The sequence below is a fragment of the Bos grunniens genome, chromosome 2 (genome assembly GCF_055505025.1).
Source record: "Bos grunniens cultivar Pamir isolate PY7600 chromosome 2, Bosgru_T2T1.0, whole genome shotgun sequence".
NCBI lineage: Eukaryota > Metazoa > Chordata > Mammalia > Artiodactyla > Bovidae > Bos > Bos grunniens.
In genome coordinates, this window is record NC_141166.1 from 11,155,725 (window position 1) to 11,181,376 (window position 25,652).

At 40.7% G+C, this 25,652-nt stretch overlaps 1 protein-coding gene, 1 long non-coding RNA gene and 1 other non-coding gene across 14 annotated transcripts in view; 2 read left to right on the top strand and 1 right to left on the bottom strand.

Annotated features, from left to right (window-relative positions):
- WASF2 (WASP family member 2) overlaps positions 1–25,652 on the bottom strand; it is a 92,521-nt gene that overhangs the window by 18,369 nt on the left and 48,500 nt on the right. For 9 of the 12 annotated variants that reach the window (XM_086330786.1, XM_086330787.1, XM_086330791.1 and 6 more), the window contains one exon: positions 1,553–1,725. In XM_086330786.1, coding sequence (XP_086186912.1) covers positions 1,553–1,682 — 130 coding nt within the window. In that variant the 5' untranslated portion in view covers positions 1,683–1,725. Of the gene's footprint in view, positions 1–1,552; positions 1,726–3,022; positions 3,239–16,320; positions 16,493–25,652 lie in introns of those variants that run through there. The other 3 variants (XM_086330795.1, XM_086330789.1, XM_086330788.1) reach the window with 2 other exon arrangements.
- Positions 5,077–15,041, top strand: LOC147377487 (uncharacterized). Its single transcript, XR_015138616.1, has 2 exons — positions 5,077–5,217; positions 14,806–15,041. It is a non-coding gene; the product is annotated as an uncharacterized LOC147377487 (long non-coding RNA).
- LOC147377488 (U6 spliceosomal RNA) lies at positions 11,425–11,531 on the top strand. Its single transcript, XR_015154029.1, has one exon. It is a non-coding gene; the product is annotated as a U6 spliceosomal RNA (small nuclear RNA).

Sequence of the window (25,652 nt, forward strand, 5' to 3'; positions counted from 1 at the left end):
CCTCAAGATAGGAGTGGCCTGATCACAAGTGGGAGAGTGAGCAATGGCATCCAGCAACACTACCCTGGAAAAACACCTGAGAGAGACCATAACGCCTGCTGAGAGAGAAGACGACGCATCATTAGCTAGATGGCCTCTGTCCTACAGAGAAGGAGTCCGCGTGTGACTGACTTCCACCCATTTGGCCTTCTCAGGGTGACAGAAGCAGCAATGGTGCTTTCAAGGCACAGTGAGGCTCTCTGCAGTCTTCATGTGCCTCCCCGTCAGCCGTACTGCTGTGGCACTGCTGTCGACATTCCTTTGTGTAAGACAGACACTGGCAGGGTTTCATTTCTTTCCTGACGCTCCATCCAGGTTTCCCTAAGCCCTGGATCAACTGAGACGGCCTCTGAGCTGGGTGACGGCTTAGGAATCTCAGACCCCATACATCATCTGGTCACAGGCCTCTATCTCCTCAGGCCCCTGTTGCCAAGGCAGGGGCTATTACTATCTGGGGTGGCGGGGGAGGAGGGGAATGCAGACTTTCTTGATATTCCACTGCTTTCACGAAAGGCAGTGATGCGACAGGAGGGTTAAATGTCTGAAATAATTCACACTAAGATGCTTCTGCTAAGGAAGATCACTAAAATGGCATTTTGACAGAGGTTCTTATGGGAGCTAGAATGGCACTAGACAAATGCAGAGCCTATCCAAGCATCTGCCTTTCCCATATCTCGGCTCCAAGCAAACAAAATCCGCTCAATTCAGAATGAAATCCAAACCCAAGCATGTACCCCACTCAAGGCGGTCTCATTCATTCTTAGCAATTAAATAAAAAAGAAATTACAGTTGAGCTGGCTTTCCTTCAGCTTCAAAATAGACTAGGTTAACCCCCATCTTCCTCCTAGAGAGGAATGGCTCCAGCTACAATCTGTGTCACTGTGTTCACACAGCTTGCAAAACTCCCAATACCCCAGAGACTACAGAAGTAATTTGTACCCTGAACTTGGACCTGGGGGCTTGCAGCACAATTAAATGTGTACCAAGGTAGACAAGTCAGCCAGAATCTCTCTGAATGTGTGTTTGCTTTACTCCTCTTTGTGAAGAAAGGTGGTGGTGGGGGGGGTGGGGGGGTTGGGTAGATAAAGACTATTGGTACATTTGAGGCTTCAACAAAGTCAGGCTACATCGAATAGCTTGTGCAATTACAGGCACATTCCCCAACCCAAGATACTGCTCTGTGAACCTCCCACTTTACACAGAGAATTCTGCTCTGTCATTCCATCTGCAGTTTCTGCTGCAGCCCTTCCTGCCACCCTTCCCACAGATTTCTTTTGAAGCAGGTGGAGGGGGAGGTGGAGGGAACCTAGAGGGTGGTGGTAGAAGAAAGGGTTGAAGGGAAGAATCTGTATAAAAAGAAGCCTCTCTCTGGGGAGGGGTGAGGGTGGGATAAATTTTCGCACTACCTAGGGAAGGCAGATGGGGGAGAAATAGGAACACGGAGGAGAAGGGGAGGAAATAAAGAGCACCAACGACCCCTGAGGGCAAAGCACAGGCTCTCTGCGGCACTCACTCAGGCTGCCCAGCTGTCGGATGACATTTGCCAGGGTGATGTTGGTCATGCATTCCAGCTCGCTTCTAACGCTAGGCAACGTCTGACGGCACAGGTGCCTTGGCTCGATGTTCCTCGTTACTAACGGCATGGTGGACCTGCTTCAGGCAATGTTCTGAATGATGAAAAACAACCTAAAAAAGAAATAACAGGAAAGTATTACTCAACCACAAATTCCAGGCACACCAAGGCTGTGTGAGTCGTTTTTCCTTTTGTCTTGCTCTGATCTAAACAGCTTTAAAAAATCTTTCCCTCTATCTCTCTTTTTTTTTTCCTGCTTTAAGCCCTCCCCATCACACCCTTCTTTCACAGGTTTGCTATTAGAGCCCTGTTGGATGAGTTTAGAAATTCTGAACTGGTGACTGCTGGCTGAGAGTACACAGGCAGCATAAAAACCTAAAAACCCTAAAATAACAAGTATGCTCCAGCTAACAGAAGTCTCTAGAGGCAGGGACGCATGGTCAGAAAACAGCCCATTCAGCAGGTCCTGGATGGTACAGATCCTAACCAAGGGGTGTCCACAATCAGAACAGATCAGATTCCAAATGATCAATTATGAGAATCAAAAAAGAGCTTCTGTCATCTGACAGGCTCCACAATGAAATTACGTTGCCAAGTGATTCCACTGTTCTACATCAAAACATAACTTCTCCAGTTCTTCCCTGAGGGAGGACTCTTAATGTACAACTAAATACTGTATCTATTAAGACTACTAAAGTTCAGTCTGTAAATGGACAGAATGAAAGAATACCAAGGAAAATTTTACATGTTCAATATATCAAACATGATGCCAAGCACACTGTGCTGTAAGATTCTCCAGTCCTTTCTCTTCTACTCACAGCTCCCTTTCTCTCTCCCATCCGGTTCAACACACCTGGGCCAAAAGGCTCTTGAGACAGCAGGAAGTGTCTGGAGCAGATCCGGAAACCTTCCAGTTACTGTTTCTTATCCTGTCGGCTAAGCCCCTTTCCCTAGGAAATCCCCCAGCACTTTAGGTTCACGCTGAGCTATTGTTTCAGAGTTAGATTACCAAATTCCTAACTTTACAAGGACAGGAGGAGGTTTTTTTTATCCAACAAAATGACTATATGACTATAGCCAAAGTACACGGGGCTGGAACTGTTCACCTAACTTGTGAAACTAAAGAAATCTGAAGCAGCCTAAAGGCTTTTGTGCTAGGGAAAATGGCAAGTTAAATGGTAAAGCATAAAGGTAACCAAGGTACACGGGGCTGGAACTGTTCACCTAACTTGTGAAACTAAAGAAATCTGAAGCAGCCTAAAGGCTTTTGTGCTAGGGAAAATGGCAAGTTAAATGGTAAAGCATAAAGGTAATATACTCAATTCCCCAAGACTGCAAACCCCTCTTAACACACACACACACACACACACACACACACACATCCACACACATCCACAGAGGTTTACTTACATTGAATCTTAAAACACCAGCTCATCACCAAAAAAGTTGACTGTGAACACCAAATGCTTAAACCAAGCTATACATCATAGAACTTAAAAGTGAACCAACATATTGTCTGACCAAAAGAAAAAAAAGCCCTTCAGCTCAAAGAGGGAGTAGAACCCTTTGGAACAGACTGCTCCTTGTTATGGACATTCTGATCTGCTAAGAGTAAAAATAAAACAGGAAGCCAGCAGCTTGGGGAACAAGATTTCCTGTCACCAACAGCAACAGCCCAAGAACCAAGAGAATCAGCTGTTTGCTCATAACTCTGAACCTCCCTTTGATAGTCACTGTGTGGCAGCTGTGCCTATCTTTGGGGTGCAGAGGTGTTTCCTGAATATTTGTCTACTGTCTAAGGAAATAATTTTCATTCTGTTCCTCAGCTAAGTTCCCCTTTGATTCAACAGATTTTCTAATCCAAACTCTGGACTTTCCCTTCCAGTCTAACGATTCTCCTCTTTTACATAATGTAAAGGGTACTGGGTACTAACATGCAAGCTTCAGTAACTAACTCAAACTGAAAGAGAGTTTAGAACAGAAAAGGAGACAAGGGGTTACAAATAAAAGAAGCTCACAGGGCTCTGCATCCTCTGGATGCCCTCAGATTCCCAAAATTTCAAGCTTACCAGAAGAACCAGAAATTCAGGGTACAGCCAAAGATGACTGAAAATAGCCACTATGGCTCCCTCCCTTAGCAATCATTTCAGAACTTGCTCCAGCATCTTAGAGGAGCTACAGGAGCCAGATCCCCTTGAAATTCTGTGTCGAATGGCTACTGACAGGGCATTCCAGACATTCTCTTTGGACACCTAATGGAAACTGGATTCCAAATAGCTAGGTAAATGTCAGACGGGGATGAAGCTGGGGAAGCCACTCTTAACACCTTGGTACTTTAGCATTTATGTTTTCCCAAGTTCCTTGGGTAAGAAGACACAAATGGAGGCAACCCTGTGTCATCTGGGGGGGGGCAAGTTTTCAATACCAAGATAGCTAGCTGCGTCTTGCCAAAAAAACCCAGCTCCCACATCAAGCTAGAGTAATCAAAAAATTACAGTATTCAATATCCATCAAGACAAAAGAATTTAAAAAGTGAATCTGCTACTAAAAAAAGTCGTTTTACATGTTTCAGAGTCACCAAAGAAAGACAAGAGTCCTTATTAAATGGAATTACCCACATCACTGCTCACTTTTCTTAAAAAGAAGTGTGGAATTATGCACAATCTGAACCAAAATACTAACTTGACCAAGAAAGAAATCCTACATTCCAGTGAAGATAAACTTGGAAATGAGGCAAAGACTTCCAAGGCTCTTGACTCAACTCAGCTTTAAGTTGTGGAGTTGAGACATACTTGGGTTAGTGCCCTGAGTCTTGACACCTTACTAGCTGTGTGATCTTGGGCAATTTTCCTAGAGACATTAAATAATGTAACATATATAAAATGTCCACTACAGGGCTAAGAAAAAAAGGTAGCTATTTTTAGTTCACTGGACCTGAGGCAAATCCTCCTGTAAAGTCAATTTTATTCATTGACAAATATTTTGAAACACTTTTAACAATGGACATATTATGCAGTAGAACGCAGTGTTCACATAAATTTAAAGATGAAACCCTAGACGTCAATGAAATTTGTGAGTTCTTTTTCTGGGGACTGCTCCCAGCCATGCTGCTGGACCTCTTAAAGAACATAAATTCTCTCTCCTCTACTTTTACAATGGGTTCCTCATCTGAACCACAGAACAGAGAAAAGGATTAGAGTGACTGTCTTCTCCATTCTCATCAAGAGTGTAAACAACCAGCACCATTCCAGATGCACTGGAGAGAAGCTAAGGCATTATGTACAACGGATGCCTACTGGCATTAGGGCTTAATGTTCTCATGGGAATCGAGTTGAGAAAAACTCCTCGATCATCAGTCGTCATTTAGTGGAAAATGAGTGGAGCACTGGGTGTTGAGGAACCACTAAATTAAGGAAGTGACATGGTCAAATCTGCATTTTTAGACAAATCATTCTAACAGAAGTAGGAAGCTGTATTGGGACAGAAAACTGAAGGTAAGAAGACCAGTTGGGAAACTCTTCCCAGGATGAGAAGGAGACAATAGAATGGAGAGGCCCACCACAGCTAGCAATTAAGAACTGAGAAACCACAGACAGGCTGTGAGGGTGAGTCCAATCCTTCAGCTATCCTATCTGTAGCTCTCCCCTGATTGTTCTGTACAAAGTGATAAAATGTATGTTTCTTTATTAAACATATTATGAGAGAGTTCCCTGGTTGCCTAGTGGTTAGGATTTGGTGCTGTCACTGCTGTGGCCTGGTTGCAATCCCTGATCAGGAAACTGAGATCTTGCCATTTATAAAAAATTTTTAAGAATAAAAGTACTATGAAAGAACTAAATGCTAGTGCCAGTAATGAAGGGACAGTGAAGAAAACCAAGAAAGTAGTCATTCTTAGCTAGAAAAAGAAGTTTTGGACACATGAAAAGTGGAATGTCCTGTCTTTACAGAATCAGTAAAAGTTCTTTTTCAGTTATACTTTACTTTGATTAGAAAAAGTATACACTATAGTGATATTTGCTAATTTGGGGGTTTGAGAAGGTCTTACCTTCAGGGATGTTACATAGGAGAGGAATTAAATTAGAACCATTGAGAAGATAAAAGTTATAGGAACGTAGATTTCAATTAAGTTAGTTCCTTTTAATTAGAGCTGTCCTATATTAGAATGGGTTCTCTTCAGAGGTGATAAGTTCCCCAGTATCATCCCCTGGATATCAGCTATTAGGCATGCTGGGGGAGAGATTCTTAGACTGTAAGAAAATGATATGGAGAGGTCAGACTGGATGATTTATACAATGCCCTCTAAATCAAAGATGATATAATTCTCACTCTGGGCTTCAGTTTCTTCATTTGCAAAATAAAAGGACTAAGCCAAGATCTTTAAGAATTTCTAAAATTCTTGGATTTGCTGGACTTTGGCCACCTGATGTGAAGAACTGACTCATTTGAAAAGACCCTGACACTAGGAAAGATTGAGGGCTGGAGGAGAAGGGGACAACAGAGGATGAGATGGTTGGATGGCATCACTGACTCAATAGACATGAGTTTGAGTAAACTCCGGAAGTTGGTGATGGACAGGGAGGCCTGGCGTGCTGCAGGCCACGGGGTCACAAAGAGTCGGACACAACTGACTGACTGAACTGCCATAACCTCTGCTTGGCCAACAGTCACTTGCATTTTGAACATAAGGCCAGGAGAGGTCTAGGTACTGTAAAGATGGATGGATCATGTCCATGAATCAAACTCTTCTATAGATCTAGAATGGTAAAAAGGACATTCCAGACAGTGCTCTGGGGTTAAGTTAATTACACTCTGGGAGCCTCCCAAGCCAATTTGGGGGTTGGCTACCCAAAGATGTAAAAATGTCTGGACCAGTGACAAACATCCAGTCAGACTCAGCAGCAACCCCCATCTTCACCCCCAGCTATTTTCAGCTTAAGGGACTTGAGAATGAGTCAGAATAAATCAAAGACTTCAACCATCTCCTCCGAGCCATGGCTTGGAGTACACTGACCAGTTTGGACTTCCAGTACCATGATGGGATTCATGCTTTGAATTGGAAACTGGATGTGTTCTTTGAGGTCTCTTCACAACAGTAAGACTCTACAAGTTTGTGTATTTGAAGTTATCATGGGATATTTATATATCACATTTGGCCAGTCTTAAGGCAAAAGGAGACTCTGACATGTACCCTACACTCTGAACTCTCAACTCTGCTCCCGACAGCCTGCAGCAGGAGTGGGGTGAAGTAGGTGAGAGGGATGGATTGGAAGCTGGAAGAAGGTAATAAAGGAAGACTGCATGTGAGGGGGAAGATGCACTCATCTGTACCCTACACTTTGAATTCCTATTAACAGCAGGACAAAAAACAGATGACTGCTCATTCTGGCAATGACATGTATTACTAGCTGTTTATTATAAATAAATAAGCAATGTTTCATTTAGAGCCATGGTCACTGATAACACCTGCAGATTTCTATGGTCACATCCCAAAGCAAGTATATCTGAGCTACAGCAATAACAACAGAAATGCTTCTCAAGGCAGTTCCTCTTTGAAACATACCCTCAAAATGCTGATCAGCAGTAGCATGGGATGAGAACATGTGGGGATATTGTATGTGTGGCAATTAGTACTTCTGCTTTTCACTTCAGCATTTCCCACTGTTCTATAGTTAACAGCACTTTGGATAGGGGCATATGAGAAGCGCCTTCCTTTGTAGACTAGTTTCCTCTTTCAGGAGATAAATTTCTTTATGATAAAGAATATGCATTCCACAGTGGTTCAAGAATCTCAACTGAAAGGTCAAACAATCGCTTGATTTCAAAATGAAACACAACACTCAGGTTTACTGTAATCTAAGTTGGTCCATCAAAATATTTAAAGAAGTATAAATTGACTGTTGCATATAGCAGTTCCTCACTATCATGCAACAATTACAAGGAGAATTGCCTCTTTATAGACTTAGGCACCTGCCCACTTCCTGTTGAAATACAGGGCGGGGCTGACGCTACACATATAACCAGACTCTCTCCAAACACAAGAAATTACTGATACACCAGTTTAGGTCACTAATGTTCAAAAAAGCTAGCAAGATAAATGGAACTCCACGAGTGGACAAAGAAAGTATCTGACTGGGAGAACCAAGAATAAAAGCTTACTTGTGATCTAAAACCAGGCGAGATTACCAATTTCATAAATGAATGACACCAGCTATGGACCTACCTTCAATAAATGTAAAGTTCCTTCTTGTCCTAATTTGGTTTTGGGAAAGGAGTCCAGGGGAACAGAACTTCTAAACTACAGTGTCTTACTCCTTCAACATACTGCACATCTAGCAAGGACCACTCACATCTGGCAATTTCATAACTTTCTATTATCTTTTAGGGGCAATACCACCTTTTTTCTTCTATTACTCTTCAGGCTCTATTCATAGCTTTGTTCTTAAAGCTAAAATCGGGGGGGCTAACTTCGACCTGCAAAACTGGTTTTTTCTAGTATCAACTATTCCATAGAAAACTGCCTTTTTTTGTTGGTTTTTGTTTTGGGGTTTGTTTGTTTTGTTTTGATTATTACTGTATAGCTTTACAATGTTGTGTTAGCTTCTGCTGTACCGCAAAGTAAATCAGTTACACAGATACATATATCCCCTCTTCCCTGGCTTTCCTTAGGTCACCACAGAGCACTGAGTAGAATTCCCTGTGCTGATAGCTGGTTCGCATTAGTTTATCTATTTTATACATAGTAGTGTATATACGCCTATCCCAATCCATCCCCAATCCCACTTCCCCCTTGGTAGCCATATGTTTGTTCTCTGCATCTGTGCAATACCTGGAGAAAACCATAATTCAAGAAGATACAAGCACCCCCAATGTCCACTGCAGCACCATTTACAATAGCTAGCACATGGAAGCCACCTAAACGTCCATCAACAGAGGAATAGGGAAAGAAGATGTTGTAAATATATACAATGGACTATTATTACTCAGCCATAAAAAGGAATGAAATTGTGCCATTGGCAGAGATGTGGATGGATCTAGAGACTGACATACAGAGTGAAGTCAGAAAGAGAAAATCAAATATCATATATTAACACATATATGCAGAATCTAGAAAAATGGTAAATATGAACTTATTTGCAAAGGAGAAATAAAAAACTACTTTTCAAATGGCCAAAATTAAGCTCTTTTTTAAAGTAAGATCCATCTGGTTGTCCAAAAGAAAATACACTTAAAATTGTGCATTGGAAACCACTTAAAACTGTGAGTCGGGTTCTAGTTCTTAGTCTAATGATGACTAGCAATTGGAGAAAAACTTTCAATTCATCTTTCCAGTTCAGCTGTGAGCTGCACTAAAAAAAATGCTTGAGAGGTGCTATATGAAACTGAGATTTTGTTTACAAAATATTCCTAGCTCCAAAGAGATTTATTCACATAAAATATTTCCTGTATCTGCATCTTTGCCTAAGTTCCTAGTTATGAATCCATTTAAATTACACAGGGTCTGCATGGTTATCACTGATAACTCTAATAACAGACACAAAGTTCATTTTACTCTCCCAGTCTTAATTCCAATTTCTAGCAAAACTTAATTCATCAAAATGGAATGGTCTGAAATACTCCAAACTATCCATCTAAAAGGTCTTTTGATCCAGCAATTACACTCCTGGATATTTATCCAAAGAAAACAAAAACACTAACTTGAAAAGATACCTGCACCTCTATGTTCACTGCAGCATTATTTACAATAGCCAAGACATGGAAGCAACCCAAGTGCCAATCCATAGATACACACTGGAATATTACTCATCCATAAAAAAGGAATGAAAACCTTTGGGACTGATACATACACACTACTATATACCATATAGGAAACTAATAAGAACCTACTGTATAGCACAGGGGACTCTACTCAATACTTTGTAACAGTCTATATGGGAACAGAATTTAAAAAAGAGTGGACAGGGACCTTCCTGGTAGTCCAGTGGCTAAGACTCAGGCTCCCAATGCAGTAGGCACCCGATCAATCCCTGGTCAGGGAACTAGATCCCACATGGTGCAACTAAGAGTTCGCACATTGCAACCACAAGATCTCGCATGTCGCAACTACAGATCAAACACACCATGTACCTCAACTAAGACCCAATGCAGCCAAATAAACACTTTAAAAAATTAAAATAAAAAAATAGAGTGGATATGTACATGTGTAACTGATTCACTGTGCTGTATAGCAGAAACTAAAACAACACTGTAAATCAACTACTGTAAAATTACTACCCCCACCAAAAAGAATGAAATCTTGCCATTTGCAACAACATGGATGGACCTAGAGGGTATTATGCTAAGTGCAATGTCAGACAGAGAAAGACAAATACTGTATGATTTCACTTATATATGGAATCTAAAAAAGAAATGAACAAACATAATAGAAATGGGTTCCCTGGTGGCCCAGCGGTTAGGATCTGGTGCTTTCAGAACTGCCGCACATGTGTGTGCGTGTGTGCTCACTCAGTCACGTCTGTTTGCAATCCCACTGACTGGAGTCCGCCAGACTCCTCTGTCCATGGAATTTTCCAGGCAAGAACACTGGAGGGGGTTGCCATTTCCTACTCCAGGGGATCTTCCCAAGCCAGCAGTAGAACTCGAGTCTTTAGAGTCTCCTGCACTGGCAGGCGGATTCTTCACCACTGGGCCACCTGGAAAGACTGGGATTCAACTGCTAGTTGGGGAACTGAGATCCCTTAAGCTGCAAACTGTATGGCAGTGCCATAAAAAAAAAAAAACAACAGAAACAGAATTATGATACAGAGAACAAAATAGGTGGTTGCCAGAGGACAGGGGGAAAGAAAGAAACAGGTGAAGGAGATTAAGATGTATAAACTTCCAGTTTCAAAATAAACAAGTCAGGGGTATGAAATGTATAGTATGGGAAATACAGTCAGTAACTATGATATGTATTTGTATTGTAACATATCTTAACCAGACTTATCCTGGTGATCAGTTTGAAATGTTTCAAAACACCAAATCATATACTGTATAATAGGAACTAACACAGAGTTGCAGGTCAATTGTACTTCAAAAATAAACTCATAGAAGAAGAGATCAATTTTATAGCTATCAGAGGCAAAGGGAGGGGAATTGGATGAAGGCGGTCAAAAGGTATAACCTTCGTTATAAGATAGATAAGTGATAGGGATATAATGCACAACATGATAAATATAATTAACACTGATGTATGTTATATACAAAAACTGTTAAGTGTAAATCCTAAGAGTTTTTAACAAACACACAAATTTTTTTTCTATTTCTTTAGTTCTGTTATCTATATGAAATGATGGATGTAAGTAAAATCATTACACTGCATACCTTAAACATATACAGTGCTGTATGTCAATTATATCTCAATAAAACTGGAAACAATAAATGGGGGCTTACTTTTACTCTGACTGCATGCATGCTAAGTTGCTTCAGTCATGTTTGACTCTGTGACCCCATGGACTGTAGCCCACTAGGCTCCTCTGTCCACGGAATTCTCCAGGCAAGAACACTGGAGTGGGTTGCCATGCCCTTCTCCAGGGGATCTTTCCGACCCAGGGATTGAACCCACATCTCTGTATCCTGCATTGGCAGGCGGGTTCTTTACCACTGGCACCACTATGAATAAGTGAGGAAACCTTATTCCTATCATTCGTGGGTACTCAAGTACCAGATTTCTTTCAGCTATCGTCATCAAATGAGCATTAAATTCACACAGGAGTTTAACATGAAAAACAACTCAACTGCTCTGGGACAAAAAAACCCTCACAAAACAAAACCTCGTGCTCGCTCCAGCAGCACATATACTAAAATTGGAATGATACAGAGAAGATTAGCATGGCCCCTGTGCAAGGATGACATGCAAATTCATGAAGCGCTCCATATTTTTTAGGAATAAAACTACCATATGACCCAGCAACCCCACTCCTAAGCATATACCCTGAGGAAACCAAAAATGAAAGAGACACATGCATCCCATTGTTCACTGCAGTACTATTTACAATAGTTAGAACATAGAAGCAACCTAGATGCCCTCTACAGATGAATGGATAAAGAAGTTGTGGTACATATACACAATGGAATGTTACTCAGCCATAAAAAGGAATGTATCTGAGTCAGTTCTGATGAGGTGGATGAACCTAGAACCTATTATACAAAGTGAAGTCAGTAAGAAAGAGTCAGAAAGAGAAAGATAAATGTCATATTCTAACACATATATACGGAATCTAGAAGAATGGTACTGAAGAACTTATTTACATGGCAGCAATGAAGAAACAGATAATAGACTTACGGACATGGGGAGAGGGGAGGAGAGGGTGAGGTGTATGGAAAGAGTAACATGGAAACTTACATTGCCATATGTAAAATAGACAGCCAGTGGGAATTTGCTGTATGGCTCAGGGATCTCAAACAGGGACTCTGTATCAACCTAGAGGGGTGGAATGGGGAGGGAGATGGGGGGAGGTTCAAAAGGGAGGGGATATATGTATACCTATGGCTGATATGGACTTCCTTGGTGGCTCAGATGGTAACGCATCTACCTACAATGCAGGAGATCCGGGTTTGACCCCTGGGTTGGGAAGATCCCCTGGAGATCCAGTATTCTTGCCTGGAAAATCCCATGGATGGAGGAGCCTGGTAGGCTACAGTCCATGGTGTCACAAAGACTCGGACACGACTGAGCAACTTCACTTTCACTTTCTTTCATGGCTGACTCATGTTGAGGTTTGACAGAAAACAACAAAATTCTGTAAAGCAATTATCCTTCAACAAAAAAATAGATTAAAAAAAACCAAAACCTCAACAAATCACTGCACAAGATTATTAGAAATGTGTCAATAACTCACACAAGCCCTAATAAAGTATTCTCTTTTTAAAAAAGTTTTCTTTATTTACAGACAATGACAGAAATGAGTGATCTCTGGTTGGTGGTGGCCAAAAAACTGAGATGAGGATAGATACAAAAGGCATTCCTCTCCAAGTACCTGGGCTTGAAAACCTGGGAGGAAGCCTAACCTGGACATGTGCTACATATGGGAACACAAAGTTGTTTTTTATCGGAGAATGTCTAGTTCCCAGTTTACTATCTCACCGAGGGATAGAGAAAATGGAGCTAGGCTGTAACCCTTCTTTCCTGGTTCTCTACTGCACTTCGTTAAGCTCCCTACAGATGAGACATTGGAGCACCCACTGGTGGATGAGATACTGAAGCAAGTTTGAAAATGAGGAAGGAGATAATCAGGATGGAACCGTACATTAGGCACTGAGTAGGTCTCATTTCATCCTGCTGGCTCTCTAGCCATGCATTTAATCTCTATTATGCTTCTCTTCATATTTCAAGCATCCCTCTGTAGTAACTACTCCCTCTCTGGGATGAAAAGGCCAAAAAAGAAGCCAGTTCTATACAAATGAGAAAGGCCAGGGGGAAAAAAGGTTACAGAGTAACAACAAAAAAGGAAATTCAGCAAAATGTTTTGCTGACAGCTCAAGGTGATACACACACACTGGTCATGGAGTAGCCAGAGCAGTAGTCCTGGACGTGACTGCTAATACACCGACTTAAGTGAGGAGAGAGACCTAGCAATCTCAACTGCATCTGTACACCAGGGAGTGGAATTATGAAGCAAACTGCCATGAAATTTCATAGCAACTATTCTGTTCTGCCAGCTGTAACAAGAATTCATTGCTGAAAAAGTGTCACACACTCATCTGTCACTAACGGCCAAGCTGCCAGCAACTGACTAAGAGCAGCAAAGGGCAGCTGTACATCTTCCTCTCACAAGGTCTATCCACCATTCAAAACATGGGATTTATAAGGAAAAGTCCCTGAACAGCAGGAAAAGTACGTGTCCATTTCTTTTCTTTCTATTCTCAGTTTACTAGGTTACCAAAGCCCTCAAAAGACCTAATAAGCAGTGATGTAGAGCAGCAAGAGTACGGACATTAGAGAAGGAGGTATGGATTTCACCCCACTACTGCCAAACTTCAGTTCTGGGACCTTGGCAAGCAGTACTCGCCCTGTCTGTTTCCTAACCTGTTAAAATCAGTAAAATGATCCTTAGTTTAAGGTTGTTGTGCAGAAAAATGAAATAATGCATGTATAAAATATTTAACATAGTACCTGGCACAGCATAATTACAATAATAGTAGCAATGACTGTAGTATTAATAGTAGTCCCTGCAGCAGTAGTAGTAACAGAAATACTAATTCTACATCTATCTAGCGCTTAGTTCTGGCATACAGTTAAATATATGGTTCTTTTAACCAGTAAACAACTCTTTAAGTTTTGGGTTGCATTAATTGCTAACTACTAATTATAGCACGCTTATCAATCAATGAATATTTATCAAGTAGACACTGCTGCTGCTGCTGCGGCTAAGTTGCTTCAGTCGTGTCCGACTCTGTGCGACCCCATAGATGGCAGCCCACCAGCTCCTCCGTCCATGGGATTTTCCAGGCAAGAGTACTGGAGTGGGGTGCCACAGACACTAGATGATACAAATATAAAATTCTTCCCATGACCAAGAGCTTATAATTTGAGGAGACAGATAAAACACAGGTAAGTAACAACATAGTAAACAGAAGTTATCAAACGAATGATGTAGTCAATTATGACAAAAGGAAGGATGAAAAGATCACTTTCAACTGAGCAGAATTCCTGGAATAAAGACTGGAACTGGGCAGGATTTGGATTTAAAGAATAAAGAAGGGAAGTTTTCTAGGTCAGGGTAATATAAGTAGAAGACTTGAATTCTATCGTAAGTATTTATGGAAAAGTCACAACTCTAATGGGTTTTTACGGTATTTCATGAAATTTAAGATGCATGATTATTCCAGAGATGTTAAAATATGGGGAAAATATGCATCTCAGAATTAATGAAACATAATATTTCTTTTTCTATAATATGAGAGGGTAAACATGATGATCTTTAAAAAGTTCTTTCCAATTCTAAAATGATATAAAAAAAAGAAAAAAGAAAATGATATGATTTGGTAACTTAGACTTACAAGATAATACTCAAATTTTACCAAATCATCAACAGCATGAGAAGAAAGATAATAAAAAATAAGAGAGACTGAAACCAAATTCCACTATTTGTTTGCAAGGCTAAAATGTTTACCTCCTAATTAATATGTTTGTATTTTCTTTTATATGTGCTAAGTCGCTTCAGTCGTGTCCAACTCTTCGCAACCCAATGGACTGTAGCCTGCCAGGCTCCTCTGTCCATGGAATTCTCCAGGCAAGAATACTAGAGTGGGGTGCCATTTCCTTCTCCAGGGGATCACCTATGTATCAAACCGGCGTCTCAAGTCTCCTGCACTGGCAGGGCGGGTTTACCCTTTCCTCTGTATATTTGAACATAATTATAACAGCTGTTTTAATATCTTTGTCTGGTAATTCTATCACCTCTATCATTTTTGAGTGTTTCTACGAACTGATTTTTCCCCTAATTATGGGCCACATTTTCCTGGTAACTTTTGACCGGACGTTGGACGTTGTGATTTTATGATGTTGAGTACCTAACATTGTTGTCTTGGTTTCAAAAATGTGAGGCTTTGTTCTGGTTGGCAGTTAAGTGACTTCTGGTTCAATTTGGTACACCTGAGGTTTCTTTTTAAGCTTTGTTAGGGTGGATCTTGAGCAGCTTTTACTCTCTTGGCTCTTTAGCCCCCGTACAGACGTGGCCCTTCAGTGATCTCTACTGTATACTTTCTACTGGATCTCTGCTGGAGAGTGAGCAACATGGGCTCTCTACTCAGGCTGATAGGAATTAGTACACCTCCCTGCACTGGGAATCAGTTAGCTCATAAGTTTCTGCTCACTCTTTTCCAACCTCCTATAATCTGACCCCAGGCAAAGAAGATTTCTAGAACAGTATTCTTCCTTTCTTCCAGAACTGCACCCCACAGCTTCCAGTTGCCTCAGACTCCCTTGAACTATTAACGCAATTTGTCTCAGTTCAGTAAGACGAATCTGCTCTGCTTGGGATTCCCCACCGCCCTGCCCTGCTTTGCTCCATGGTTAGAATCTAGACAGAAAATCAGGGTAATCACGGGGCTCACGTCCTTATTTCCCTTCTCCCAGAGATGAAAGCCACAAGCTTCCTATGTAAGTCAGGACTGATTTCCCCTCTGGTTTTGCAAGGTCCCCAATTATAAAGAGGTATTAATTTCAATTTATCTTCAATAAGTATATGCCATAGAAAACTTTTAAAAGGAAGAACAGGTATCCCAAAATCAAATAAGAAAACACTGCAAAAAGGTAGGATATCACCACTATATGCCTATAACATATTTGAATAACATTTTTCTGAATAATCATAATTAATAATGGCAGAAAATTTTCCCTTTTTCTTTTTTTAAAGTTGGTACTCATATAGGTATTTATCACATTAAAAAAAAAAATCAGTACAGCTTGATGAATCCAGAGGCAAGTTCAGCCAAGAGACAAGGGTCCCCTGAGCCACTAGTTATATATGACTCTGGGCTGGTTAATCTCTCCAAGCCTCATCTGTAAAATAGGGAAAATAAAACCTATCCCATAGGATGGTTTTCAGGATAAAAGGAGGTAACATACGTAAGCCTTCTAGAGGGGTATCTAGCACCTAGTAGGTACTCAACAACTGACAGCTCTCATTATTGCTAATTCAAAGCAGCACCGAGTTTGTTGGACTTACCTCCTAGTGGTAATACAATAATTTAAAGAGCGCAGGTCAAATTAAACAGCACTGGGCATTACACACAGAGTTCTCCTAATTGGTTCTCTTTTCTTTGGTCTCAGAAGAAACCAAGCAGTAGGTAGGCCTCTTAACTTCTGCAACGGGTTCTCTGGGAGTCTGAAGACAGGAGCTGAGAATGAAATGGATGGCCTCAAAATTCCACCAAATGCAAAACTTATTTTTGAAGTGGAATTAGTGGATACTGACTAAAATAATAAAGACATCAACAATAAAACATGGCTGTAAACAAACTTATGTATCTAATTAGAGCTGGTTACTACTGTTAAGTGAAGAGTCAGCTGGAAAATTCAAGTTAGAACTTGTTTACTTGATCCCTCAACTTTTAAGAAATGCAATCCATTATAAACCTTTGAATTTTAAAATATTTTACTACAGCTGTGTAAAATATCACTTGAAGAGAACTGATTTGCCTTTTACCTCATGTTGTAAACTAAAAGGTTCAATAAAAATGTATCCAATGTCAAAAAAAGAAAGAAATGGATGGCCTCTGCTTACGTTATACCAATTTTAAGGATTAAGACAAAGGGTATCAGTCTATCAGTCTTTCCAATCATAGTCAAGAGTGAATTCAATATTTTCACTTTATGTATTTTGAAAGCAGTCTCAAAGGTACTACTATCTGGATTGTGCCATTTCTTAAAAAAAAAAAATTCCTTCATCTTAAAGGCCCAAGGCAGACGCCACCCTTTCTAAAAGTCCAAGGCAGACGTCACCATTTCTAAGAAGCCCTCCTCAACTCTTCTGGTCTGAAGCCATTTCTCCCTCTCCAAAGGTGCCAAAAAAGCACGCTGCACCTTTTACGGCAGTCACTACATTCTATATTGTAGCACAGCTTTTTGGAGTGTACAATTCTTTGAATACAGGAACTGAAAAACAAAATATCTTTAAACTTAACAGAAACAATAGTAACAGCAGCAGCTATTGGAATCTGCTGTAATAAGGGTGGGATTTTTAAAAACTTCTTTGCATCCTATAGTGTCTGCCCAAAATGTGTCAAGTATTTATTCACATTTTCTTTAACAGATCTAATCCTCAAAACACTACTGAAAAGTAACTGGGAGCATTCTGATTTTACAGCTAAGAGAACTAAAACACCAAGAGCAGTTCTATAACTTTCTCAGTCACACAGCTTTTAAACCCAGGTCCACCTGCATCCATGACACTATGCTGACTTCACAAAACACCCTGGCCAAGACTGTGCCCACATTTCTCATTTTCATACACAAGTGCCATCAAACCCCAGACTAGTTTCTTCCCCCTCAAAAAAAAAAAAAAAAAAAAAAGATAATATGCTAACATAAGAAAGCCTTCCTGACATATTTACCCTGGAACTGCAATGGTGTTAATGAGAATAACACACTGCTTTCTCCCTCTCTACACCCAGTTTTAGCCAGCTGCTCAGGGGCTTCACATCTTTCACTTTAAATAACAGAAACACTGGCTCATTTAAAGCGCCAGCCTCAGATACCATGTTCAGATGCTACTGCTTTTCAAACAAACGCCTGTTTTCAAAGAGCTAGGCATTTGGGGTTCTGTCACTTCTGATGGGTTACTTTTATTTACAGGGTCTCTGAAAATCACTTTAAGTTTCATTCTCTGGGCACTGTTGAAATCATCAAATCTTGTCATTAAGGACTTTTTAAAAGTGCCTAATCTGTCGTCTTCTTTTACAATGAACCAAAACACATTCCCATGGGTAATTCCTAAAGTGTATACAGTAGTCCCCTTTCTCCAAGAGTCATACATTCCAAGCCCCCCAAGGATGCCTGAAAGTACCAAACCCTATATATAAACAAAATACTTTTTTCTTTCCTTGTTAAGTCGAGAACTTTCACCTTTTCACTTTTTGGCCTCTCTTTGCCTACTCTTGCATTTGAGGGTCATTAATAGGTAAAATAAGGATTATGTGAACACAAGCACTGCAACACCTGACAAGTGATCTAATAACCGAGATAGTGGCTAAGTGACTAACAGGCAGGTAACATACACAGTGTGGCTACGCTGGACAGAGACGATTCACGTTCAGGGCAAGACAGCATAGGATGGCGTGAGATTCTGTTATGCTACTCAGAAAGGTGAGCCATTTAAAATTTATGAATTGCTTATTTCTGGAATTTTTCATTTAATAATTTTGGACTACTGAAATTAGTTATTATTTAACAATTTTGGTAACTGAAACGGAGGAAACTGAAACTTCAGATAATGGGTGATGACTGTATGTATGTTTTAAAATAATATTCTTCTGAGCCTTTTTCTAAAAAGCACAATTGGTTTTCCTTTTTAGCCCAAGTAAAGATAATTATATATCAGAAGTGAGTCCCACCCCCCCATCTCTTTCTGCATATGGGGAATGCTGAAAAGAGAAGTCTTTTTTAATTATTAAATGTAAATAGCTCATTAAATATAATCCAATTACTTTAATTGTAAAAAGGAAGTAATTACAATATGTACATGTATTCTTGCCTAGTAGATTTAATATCTTAAATTAATCTTTTCAGCATTAATATTTTAAATTAACCTTTGATATCAGAAAAATTCAAGAGACTGATGTCTACTTTAAATATATACATATAAAGCTGTACCTTATGGATCTTTGTTGTGCTTTCACCCACAAACAGTTTTTGTGGGAACAGCCCCATCCCCATAAAGAAGGGTAATTAAATAACACCTGCCCTAACTGAACTGGTATTTCTAGTCTGCTGTAATTCATGTTAAAGGGTCTGTTTTAAATTCTAATGCTTTTGTGGGACAAAAAGCCAAGAGATGAATTCTGTGGCATTCCAATAATCACAACAGCTTTACTTAGCAAGACAAATTCAAGCCAAAATTAGGAGCATGTCTCTGGTATAGTAGCCTAAATTTTCCACTACCTCATTTCTATTCTGTTCCTATCAATTACAGTTCCCTGAGACTACCCCCGAGCATTCTTCTCTTGCTAGCCCCTTCTGGTCTAGCCCCTCAAGTTTGCTGTTACAACACTTTCCCTTAGCAGCCATTTGGCTCTTTGATTTTTACTCTTTCTTGGTGACCGAGAGTAAGTAAATTGCATAGCTAAATCTATGAACTGCTTTGAAAATGGGCTCTGCCACGGTCTGTGCACAGAAGAACTTCTATTAAAATGGAGAGTAAAGGCCTATACAGATGAGAAATTACGAAGACTGAGTTTTGTTTTTCTACCCCCCACCAAAATCTATCAATGAGTGTTGTTTTAAGATATGAGCATGTGTTTAGAAAAATTAAAATTGTGTTTACATTAACACGGAACTTTTCCAAACTTTAGAAATATCAAGAACTGAATGAATATATATGTTGTAGCAGTAACAACTGCAGCCATGTTTGTACAGCACTTCCCCTCCAAAGTAGAAAAGTTCTATTTAAAGTACAAAGAGGAACTTCTCTGGCAGTCCACTGGTTAAGATTTTGCGCTTGCACTGCAGGGGGCACAGGTTCAATTCCTGGTCAAGGAACTAAGATCCTACGAGTCACTCAGTGCGGCCACACACACAAAAGAAACTGCAAAGAAGCATCATGCGTTTTCAGCAACTCTCCAGGATTTCAGTGAAATAAATTTCACGGCTCAGACTCCAGTATTAATGAGCCAAAGGTGCATCTGTGTCTCACTGTTATGACTTCTCAAAACAAATAATGAAATAGGTAAGCCTGCTGCTGCTGCTGCTAAGTCGCTTCAGTCGTGTCCGACTCTGTGCGACCCCATGGACTGCAGCCTACCAGGCTCCTCCATCCATGGGATTTTCCAGGCAGGAGTACTGGAGTGGGGTGCCATTGCCTTCTCCAATACATAAGCCTAACTATGACTAACTCCTTTCGCCATTCAGACTGTAGCCATACTGGAGCGGTTCCTGACCACATAATACATAAGGCTGGCTTCTGCTGTCATCCTGGCTAACCTGGAAGGCTATTTTATGGTCCAAAAGGATAGTGACAAGGGGTCACTGTGAGTGCCTCATTTCAAACACTGTAATGAATTCTGAACAGTTACCAAAGGTTAGCAGAAGGAATGGAGTCTGGTATCTGATGATGATCACAGGACTCCAGAAGGACAGTGCCATTAAAAGACAAGAAGTAATTTCACAAGTAAAAGGTGTACTGGCAGCTAAAACTGAGCCCCTTTCAAGATTTAAATGATTCAAGTCTCATCTTAGTAACACTGGTATTTTTGTACAAAATATATCTTATTAGGCCAGCCCTTGAAAGTTAAAAGGTGTCTTTAAATGCCTGCTGACCTAAAATTGCCATGTTCCATGTTTAAAGGGATTGATTTTCTGGAAAAGGACAATAAGATGCCAAATTTTGTTCAATGGAGATCAGAATACTATTTGGTGAACCTATTCTGCACCTGTGGAAGCAAAAGAATAAGACTGGCTCACACACCCCAGAGGGAGGGTAGTATTTATGTGGGCTCTCCCTATGACCTCTTTGGCAGCAATGTAAGAAAGCCCTTTTTTGAGGCTAAGGGGTGGGTCCAGGACTTTCAACTACCCATTCAAGCAGGGTTACGATTCCCCTCCTCCGTAATTAAGTTCCCTTTCCCACTCTCCATGCATGCATGAATTGTAGTGACATTGACATGGGGGTCTGACATTAGTCTTTGAAGGTCATTTAAATCCTCCTCCTTCCAAGCTGCCTTAAAAGCAATGCATCATCCTCTCCACAATGCCTGAGTATGGGGTTTGACTAGATGGTTCTCAATGTGGAGTGAACCTAAAGCATAAAAGGAAAGGGGGCTCCAAATTCATATGATACCTCCAAGGGGTATCATAAAACGAACAAACCGAAGAAATAAAACATTAGGTAAAACTCAGCTGCTCAAGAGACAATACCAAGAGAAACACTAAACATCTAACATTACATGCATGAAAACATGTCTACTGATTAATTTAGGAAGGTAGAAAAGGTCATTCACAATATGGCCCCTTTCTTTGGCTCCAGTCTCATCTTCTGTCATATCTTCACATTTACATACCCTTCCCTGAAGTCCCACAGACCTTCTCATGGTTTCCCATCTCATCACGTTCTCTCTTGCTTCCATACTTTTGTTCAAGTCTAACCACCTACCACAACCCCCAACTTCTTGGTTCAGTTCAGTCGCTTAGTTGTGTCCGACTCTGCGACCCAGTGGATTGCAGCAAGCACGCCAGGCCTCCCTGTCCATCACCAACTCCCGGAGTTCACCCAAACCCATGTCCATTGAGCCAGTGATGCCATCCAACCATCTCACCCTCTGTCGGCCCCTTCTCCTCCTGCTTCTAGGGTCTTCTCCCCAACATCTAGGGTTTTCCAAAACTGAGCTCAGGTATTTCGCTGGTGGTCCAGTGGCTAAGACCCTGCAATCCCTGCAGGGGGCCAGGGTTCAATCCCCGATCAGAGAACTAGACCCTGCATGTCACAACTAAGACCCAGGGTAGCCAAATAAATAAATTAAATTAAAAACAAACAAACAAACAAACACACCCACTGAGCTAAAGTGAAACATCTTTTGACATGCCTTGACCCCAAAAGAGCTTGATGCCCCTCCCTCACACCCTCTTCAAAATTCCATAATACTCTGTGCATGCCCATCCTATCCCACTGCTTAAAAATGACTGATTTTCTTACCTGCTCTCCCACTAGACTAAATTGAGGTTAGTGATCAGTCATCTCTAATTCTAATGCCTACCACCATGCGAGACACAGAATGTTCAATAAAAATTTATCAAATGAATAAAGCTACAGTAAGTGGCTACTATGCTTTAGCCCTCAAAAAGGTGAGGTGGGGAGAGTGTCTCTGGACCTCCAGTCTTACAGCACTGCTTCCTGAGGGAAGAGAACCCAATCTGAACGGTCCAAGTTTAACCTCTATTTTAGATTAAGAGTCCTGGTAGCACACCAGATCACAAGACAGAATCTCCATACACTTTCCAAGCCCTAGAAAATATCAAGGGTCTAATCTGGTACAGAGTGAGACATTAAAAATTAAAACCCAGGGCAAAAATTAACTAAAAAACAAAAGGCTACCCTGACCAATATGATCAATCTGCCACCTCCTTTTTATTCACTCACTTCAAAGTTCTTACTTCCTAAAGTAGAGAGAGATGAATGATAAGAGTCATCAGCCAAAGAAGATAAATTTCCAAAAAGGCTAGGGAAGGTCAGAAGAGGGTAAGTCATGAAAATCAGCACATGTCCACAGCTTGAAAGAAATCCAGGCTGTTATTAGAATCCCTGGGCACTTAGCCTAAAACGTTAATAAGCCTCTGAATCTTTCCTTTCCCTCCCAAGTCAGCTTCTGGCTTCCCTTCCCTCGATACCTCTTCCCCATCATCTACTCACCCAGCAGCCTGCCCCCCGTCTTTCTTTTCCTTCCTACCTTCACAAATACTGACAGAGATTATCAGAATGTGGCAAACAAGTGACAACTAACTGCATGTGGGGCATCAGTATAAAGGACATCCAATTACTCATTTGTTTGTTCCTCCTTCCTTCACTCATTCAACAGACCTTATATACCAGACAGTGTGCACACAGTGGGGAAATAATTCAACACTGCCCTGTCCTCATGAAGCTTGACCGCTCCTGAAGGAGACAAATTAAAAAGGGGGACAATAATATAAAGTGATGAATGTGACCACAAATGTTAAAATTCAAGGGTTATGGAGGCATCCAGCTCACACTGTGGGTGAAGGGGTCATAAGAAAGAGTGTCTTAAAAAAAAAAAAAAAAAGAGTGTCTTAAAAGATGAAAAGGGTTAGTTAAGAGAAGTTTCAGGGGAAGGAAGCAATGTGTGCAGAGGCGAACAGTGTTCCAGGAACAGCAAACAGCTTGGTGTGGCTGAAGTGCAGGAGGTCACGAGTGATGAGGCTAATCAGACAGACAGAGGCCCAGGTGCAGAGAGCCTTGTGTGCGTACTATAGCACTTGGGAGTGTGTTGATGGCTACTTCGAACTACTTAAGATTGAGGCCAGGGAGTGACATGATCGGATTTGCATTTAGAAAGCTCTCTCTGGCAGCAGAGAGAATGTATTACATGAAGGGGAGAAAGACTGAGGCAGTAATCCAAGTGGAAGCACTTCTAATTGATCGATAGAATCTACATAATGGGAAAGTTGCAACGTAAGATGACAGAAATTGCTCTATATTGAGTTTGAGACCAAGTTGTCACTGATAAGCTTTCTCTTTTGAACAATTAAATTACCTAATCTCTCTCAGTTTTTACATTCTGAAAAATGCATTTGTGTGTTCTAGGGGGAACACTAGACTATCACCTATCATCAACCTTTTCTTAATGCTTTAAAATTTATAGTATAAATTTTTTAATATATGTATAGTGAGATAGCAAGTATCAGTGTAGAGTGTACCTACCGCCTAGTTTAAGAAGAATATTACCATTAGTTTTAAAGTCCCCTGCATGTCTCTCCCCAAACCCACCTTCTTCTCTTTTCACCATGAGGTAACACTATCCCAAATAGTGATAACTTTACCACATCTGTATCTCTAAACATTTTTAGTTTCACGTTTCTTCACATGAATCTTATCATAATATATATTCGTCTGCAACTTTTCACTCTACAATTTGTTGAGATTCATTCATGTTGCTACAGTTGCAATTTAATCATTTCCATGGCTACACGGTGCTCTACTGTATGACCACACTGAGATTTATTTATACAATCTGAAGTTGATGGATACTGGGATTTTTTCCCAGTTTGGATTTTTTGTTTATTTTGCTAATGCCAACAGTGTTGCTACGGACATTTTTGTACACATCTCCCACTGCACACGTGCAACAGTTCTTCAGGGTAGATACCCAGGAGAGAAACTGCTGCGTACAGGTAAGCACATCTTCAATCATGAGATAATACCAAATTGTTTTGCAAAACAGTTGTACCCATTTACACCACTATTTGCTGGGTTCCGGTTGCTTCATGTCTTTGCTGACATTTTTTGCCAAACTTTAATTTTTGCCAATCTGATAAACACAAAACAGTACATCACTGTAGTTCTAACATGCATTTTCCTGATTGCTCATAAGGCTGAGCATCCTCAATGCTTTTTGCAGAAAGGAGCTACTTTTTATTTTCAGAAACCTTCTCTGAAAGCCTTGAATGGCTGGAAGTCCTTCAGAAAGCTGCCTCCCAATAACTAACAAGATGAAAATTGGTCTTTCTTAGCACTAAGCTAAAACTGTATGACCAAACCTCAGCCATACTGACATCTGACACACAGGCAAATCTAAGATTTTTCATCTGACAACTGATGGTGAGTTAGAGGATTTAGAAGAACTATGCTGCTGCTGCTAAGTCGCTTCAGTCGTGTCCGACTCTGTGCGACCCCATAGACGGCAGCCCACCAGGCTCCCCCGTCCCTGGGATTCTCCAGGCAAGAACACTGGAGTGGGTTGCCATTTCCTTCTCCAATGCATGAAAGTGAAAGTGAAGTCGCTGAGTCTTGTCCGACTCTTAGCGACCCCATGGACTGCGGCCCACCAGTCTCCTCAGTCCATGGGATTTTCCAGGCAAGAGTGCTGGAGTGGGGTGCCATTGCCTTCTCCAAGAAGGACTATAATGAGACAGAAAAATCAGAGGGGCAAATATTGCAATATTTAAGGCCTCTGACTATCTGATATCAACATACTTCTTCAGCTTCCTTTCTGGTCACACCTTTACAATGCTCTACACTTCTCCTGCCTGTGATTTCATAAAAGACATTTCCTGCTTCCTGGAATACCTACCTTTTTTAAGTTTTTTTTTTTTTTCCTCCCCCTACTTCTTGAAATTTTATTAATCCTTCCCTGCCCAGTTCAAATGTAATTGCTTCCGTGAAGCCATCCTCACCCTGTTCCCCAGAAATAATCAAGCTCTCCACTGCTTCAATAGCACTCTATAATTCTTCTGTTAGAGTACCCATCCCATATTACAGTTGCAACAGGGATCAACTAGGAGCTTTCTAAGGGAAGGTACTATCTCTTAAATCCTCAGGGGCTGAGTAGCACTCTGTCAACCACCATCAATTCCTCATAAAACACTGGGTAAGCAGACAGAAAGATAAACAGAATCTGCTAAGAAAAATTCTCTAAGGAATTTCCTGGTGGTCCAGTGGTTAGGACTGTGCGCTTTCACTGTCTAGAGCCCAGATTCAATCTCCCTGGTCAGGGAACTAAAATCCCGAAAGTTGCACAGTGCGGCCAAAAGGAATATAGTTCTTAAAAAGAAGAAAAGAAAAAATCTTTCAACAATAAAAAGGTTCTTTCTTATTCTTGCTCATTATGAAGG